This window comes from Pagrus pagrus (genome assembly GCF_965226575.1).
Source record: "Pagrus pagrus genome assembly, chromosome: 1".
In the NCBI taxonomy this organism is placed as follows: Eukaryota; Metazoa; Chordata; class Actinopteri; order Spariformes; family Sparidae; genus Pagrus; species Pagrus pagrus.
The window spans coordinates 8,422,762-8,428,761 of NC_140185.1; the positions used below are offsets into that span (position 1 = coordinate 8,422,762).

A 6,000-nucleotide genomic window follows, 5' to 3' on the forward strand; every position below is an offset into this window, starting at 1 on the left:
TTTCTGAGATGTTTTTCATTGAACATTGGAGGCCAGACAATCAGCAGGTCGAGGATATTCAGTCAAAGTTTCCAGCATGTAACTTCCTGACATGATATTTGCTGATTACTGAATGACAATTTATTGTCTTCATGTTTGCAGTTTGCAGTTAATATGTTCTTGTTCAGTGGTCTGAGAGTGTTAAATGGCAGCTTTTATGTGTTGACAGTGGCATGCAGTTGAAACATGCAACAACACCACAAACAATAGCATACTAATATTTCCACCATGTTTAAACCAGCAGATGGTAGCTGCACAGATGACGACATGTTTCTGCTTTTCACTCACTACAGTAAAAGATGTTGAGTTGTGGTCAGACAGCAGCTCGTCTGTTTGATCATTTTGAAACTGCCTTTCACTTCCTCCTCTGTGCATGTGTGCACTGTTTGATTTGGACAAACAGCCAAAAACAGCTCTTGCAATCTCTCACAGGTTGCAGATTTTTAAAATTTTGGTCATTGACTTTCTTTAAAGAAATATCCATAAAGAACTGAGCGGGTCTGCCTTTCTTCGTTGGCTGCATCATCACCACAGATAACACAGGGAAAGAGGAAGGAAACACTATGCGATGCTTCAGGCAGTCTCACAGGGTTAGCGCTCATGACGTTTTAGCTCCTGGCATGAATTGGTTGGTTAACCCACTGTTTGCGTGAGTGTTTGTGTCTTTTTTGTGTGTATGTGTGTGTGTGTAAGTGTGTGTGCACATTTAGGATTGAATGACTTCATTCAGGGTGATGTCATTGCTGACATTATCAAGCTGGAATGCCAACACCCAGAGAGGAACAACACCAAACATTTAATTACTGTTAGAAATGTGTTAAGTTACAGAGTTTTGATTACCAGGCAGATATAAAGTGTGCCAAACCAACTTGAAGAATTATTGCCCTGCTGGTATTTAGTGGTTTTCTAATTAATTGTTAAAACTCTCACTCAAGTAAATTAGCACCAAGGTTGTAGCAGTAGGCCTGATTGTGTGAGACTGCTACCAGTTTAAATGCAAGACACTTAAATCTCACAAAATGTATCCACGAAATACAGAGGGTAAGAACTACTTTAATTTCAAGGATAGTTTTACAAACTAGGCCTTCAGTGTTTTGAAATATTGATTGACCATCAGATCTTTGTTTTAAAAATGGATTTACACATTGATGTTTAGAGATGAACTAAGGACACTGGCAGGTTGGTGAATATCTGATTGACTTTCAAACATCCATCAACTGTTCAGTTTTTTCTTGAGCAGGGTGCTGAACCTCAACAACTTCAGGCACACGCTCTGGAAGTTGGAGGGATTCTGGGAAATGTACAAAATTAGTAAGTTAAGCATGAGTAAGGACACACTAGAAGGTACATTTTACATCATGCTTGAGTTTCCTTTTATAGAGAATTGTTCTCCCTGTTGAAATACTCCATGGAAACGTGTTTATACTGACACCATGTGGTTGAAATGGGGCATCACAAGTTATGTTCAGGTGTTTAAGTGTTCAGTGTAACTGGTCTGAAGATATAGGAGGACAGGTTGTTTGGAGGCCCAACCACTGGGGGCGCTGCCTTGGAATAGTTTTAGGAATATAATTAGGGCCCGAGCAGGGAACCTGCAAGGACCCTATTGTTTTTGTAATGATTATTACTATTCACTGCTTGTATTTCTCTGTGTGGGCTTCCAGAGAAATAACATCCACAGGAAACAAGCACAGAAAACCAACAGAGGGGACGGATTTAAGATAAAAAATGTAAAGAATAAACTAAGTGACTGTGTCTGTTTTTATTTCTTTTCAGAGTAACCAGAGACTGATCAGCAGTCAGTCCAGCCAGCCTCTGTCCACCCCAGTGGTCTCCATCACCACACCCAGTCTGCCTCACCAGAGTCTGGTCTACTCCGGCATCAGCTCCGCCTACAATAACGGTACCTGATGGTTATTTGGATTCGTCCTGCAGCACTGTCATTCGCATAACCCTGAGGAGCCAATATGGCTACAATAGACAATGAAATGTTGCTTTTATTTTTCTTTGTTTTCTGCATTAATGGATAGCTCACATCCATTAATTATTTATGTGCAGATACATTTCAAATAAGGGAGCAGGACAAACATTGTAACACATACAGAACCCTAAGGGACTCTGAGGTCAGATTTTTCAGACATTCTCAGCATTACGCTACATATGGAAGGCAGCTCTTACAGACATTTTGTCAGGGTAAGGCTATATCTGTGTTTTGAAACAATACAAAGATATGAAAGATGTAAAAAGGATCATCAGTACATTTAAATCTGATGATTTTTATCCAAAATGATCACCAAATGCCAATATTTATGCATCCTCAGACCAGCACCAGGGAATGTGAGCAAAGAAGAAGCTTTATAGACTGATATGGAAGTTGACTCCATGTACCAGTCTAATGCTTTTTGTGTGCTATGATGTCATCTCTCTCTTTGTCAGATTACTCCCTGAACAGTGCAGAGCTGTCGGGCTTCAGCTCCCCTGCAGGCTCCTCCTTGGGCTCCATGGCAGCGTGGCAGCAACAACAGCTGAGCTCACTTGGGTAAATATCTGACATTTAACTTTTGTGTCTTCATGAGTGATCACAGGTTTTACCATTGATCAATTTTGGTAGTTGACATATTTATTTACACTACTTTAAAAATCACCTGAGATGTACAGTGTACAGAACAGGTCGAAAATATGTACAGGAGAGGACAAAAGCAATCAGGAGTTTTTCAGAAATTTAAATTGTTTTTGATTTGACTTGGTAATAAAGAGCTATGTCAACTACTTAACAGTGTAAGATTTGCAGATTGCACCAACTGAATACCCCTCATCTCACCCTCCGCTGTGGTGGTCGCTAAAAGTGAAAACCCAAAAAGCCGTCACTAGAACCATTGTTTGGTTTGTCTATTCTGGGCTACTGTAGAAACATGGGGGGACAACATGGCGAAATTACTGGAGGAGGACCTGCTCCCTTTGTAGATCTAAAAAAGCTAATTCAACACAACAACACAACAATTCTTAGTTTAAGGTGATTATACACTAATGAAAACATGATTATGAATATTTTGTCTACTGCCAATTGGTCCTCCTAAATCCTACACACTGAAACTTTGGTTAATAAGCAGGACATATTGCAGGAAAAGTATTTCTACTTTGTAACTTGTGCTGAGAAGCTTCACAAGCTGTGGCCACAAATGACAGTTACAGGATAATGGAAAAAATGCTAAAACATAGTGATAGCAGCACTATCACGATCCCCAGTATCACGAAGACAACTGGATTTTTTCCTTTTTCCTCATAGTAGCAACAAACAAAAATAAAAGTTTATTCATTCATTTACTGTATAATGGAGGCGTGAAAGCAGATAGACATTGTGCCAGGCTGCCAGGCCTCATTGTCCAGGAAGATTTCGTGCCCGTTGACAGACAAAATTGTAAGTGAAAGGGAGGTTCATAGGGAACAATCCAAACACCACTGGTGTCATTATTCTATGTCCATTACATTGTGCAATCAGTATGTATTTCAGAATGATATGTTAAAGCAAAAAACTTGTCTGTTGCCATTTTTAAGTAGAAAAATATGCATTATTAGAAAACGTATGTACTTAAAGTGTCTAAAGTAAACAGTGCCTCCTCTGAGTGTTTTACTATTATATATTGCATTATGAGATCATGTTTGCTAATACAATAATGTGCAGGTGGCTTTTTATTGTTGTATCAGGATAAATTGGAGCTAATTTACACTAAATCTATCCTTAAATCTCTAAAATACATCATGCTTGATAATCTCATTATACAGTATGTTTTATATATAACTCCTGTTCTCCAATAAATGAAGTGGATTAAAAAGTAAAATATGTGCCTCTTAATGGTGTGAACGTGGAAGCATAAAGCATCATAAAATGAAAAAGCTCAAGTAAAGTACAAGTAGCTCAAATAAGTACTTAATTTCAGTACTTGAGTAAATGTACTTATATACTACCACAGGACAAGTTTCAGTATTGGCCAACCACAGAGAAATCATCTTTCCTGTCTGTGGACCTGTTAAGTTTCCCCACTAGGTGGCGCCTCCACTCCACAGTCACAGACCTTAAAACACCCTCCTCCTCTGTCCCTTTTCTCTGTAGGTCAGCTAGCTCCAATCTCTCCATCAACACCAACCACAACATCAACATCAAAGCTGAGCCAATCTCTCCGCCCCGTGACCACCTCAGCCAATCAGGGTACATAACCCAGGCTCATGCCCCTCCTCCTCACCATCACTCCTCCATCTCCTCATCCACCAGAGCAGAGTTGGGGAGGTCCCCTGCAGACAGCATCAGCTCCTCCTGCAGCTCCCACGAGGGTGGCAGCGACCGGGAGGAGCATCAGCGGGCGGACTACCATTTGCTCCCCGTGACTCGGTCAGAGAGTCCAACGGTCAAACGAATGCGAATGGACAGCTGGGTGACATAAAGCCTGCAGTCACATGATGACACAATACCAGGGCAAACACAGGAAGGACACTGTTATGCAAATGAAATGTGGATTTTATTGATGTGTTATTTTTAATTAAGATATTTCTAGTTGTTTTATTTGTCGGTCAGACTTTTGAAAAAGGGTTGAAAATCCATCAGATTCATCTCATCACCTTTCAGACAATGTTCAGTGGTACTTAAAACCCAACACGCCATCCTTTCACAATATATTTCATGTAAGCATCACAGACTGAAAATGTGGGTCCAATTGCAGTACAATCTGTCATTTTCTTACCCAGTGGGATGCACTGCAGTACACAGAAGAATGAAGAAAAGGTGACATTAATGTTGTCTGTCAGTTTCCGTCTTCATGATGTGGTTAGTACAGGTGTGAAGTGCTTCTGCATGTCTCCCACTGGGTGTCACCCATTTCATTTCTGATCTTCTCAGGGTTTGAAACATTGAATGAGTCCAACATGAAAGCAATACTCCCTCCACATCATCCCTGCCCTTCCTCTTTATAAAAACACTTATTTATATCAGCCAAAGCAGTATGCTGTTCTTATGTTGTTTGTGTGTGTTTTTATATTGTGCACAGAATATGACAATATTTCATCAAAATATCAAACTGAAAGCCATGGACACTTGTTCTGTATGTACTACAGAAGTATGCCATTCATGTTTTGTATATACTATCTTTAATATATATCACTTTTGGTGTAACTATATGTTGTTGATCTGTTGTATCTGCCCGGGTAAAACATGACACCTCCACCAGATTTTACAAAAGGATATTTTTGTGGGTGATTTCCAGAATTACAAGGCACCGGCCTATCTGTTTTGTGAAGGGCGCTATGTTGCACAGTCTTAAAACCAGGTCTTTTAAAATATGAAAAAAAATCGAGCCTTACAGAAATTAAGACCGAGATGCTAATAGAGAAGAAAAGGAATTCTGATTTTGCTTGATATCCCCTGCAGGGATAAATCAAACTGATTAGGAAGAGAATATATGGGCTCATATGGGATGAGATGAAATCTGCTTTATAAAGTGCATAGGGAAACTCACATAGGGTCACATTAACCACAGAAAAATACACACCTAATAACTACAAATGTTGTACTGACGTTGTGTGTGCGGTTGTGCATTTGTACATAAGGTAACTTCCTCTAGTGTGTGTGTAAAAAAGAAATGAAGGAATTAGATTTAAGGAAGCAGACAGACAATAAATTTGAGCAGAAGTTCATACCCCGTTGAATATTTACAAGGTTAGAAGGTATATTCTTCTGAGTTTTTACATGTTTTTATTTAATAAAAAGTGTACACATAAATACACAAATCTTATGCACACAACACTGATAGCAGAGTTTTGAGTGCAAGGTTGGAGTAATTAAGTCTTCTGAGGTTGGAGATGGGAATTTACTCAACGGTTTTGTTAGTGAGCAGTGAAATGACTATGGTGGAGAAAATGAAACGTGTGGTGAGAGGTGCAAAAGCTGCAAGAGTAACCACAGGGGTTCCA

At 39.5% G+C, this 6,000-nt stretch overlaps 1 protein-coding gene across 3 annotated transcripts in view; it reads left to right on the plus strand.

Moving 5' to 3' along the window:
- The window catches only part of LOC311251775 (myocyte-specific enhancer factor 2A-like), a 44,403-nt gene extending 38,679 nt beyond the window's left edge, over positions 1-5,724 (plus strand). For all 3 annotated transcript variants that reach the window (XM_084344417.1, XM_084344416.1, XM_084344418.1), the window contains 3 exons: positions 1,816-1,942; positions 2,476-2,578; positions 4,151-5,724. In XM_084344417.1, the coding sequence (XP_084200543.1) occupies positions 1,816-1,942; positions 2,476-2,578; positions 4,151-4,478 (558 nt within the window). In that variant the 3' untranslated portion in view covers positions 4,479-5,724. The remainder of the gene's footprint in view (positions 1-1,815; positions 1,943-2,475; positions 2,579-4,150) is intronic.
- The last annotated feature ends 276 nt before the right edge of the window (positions 5,725-6,000 follow it).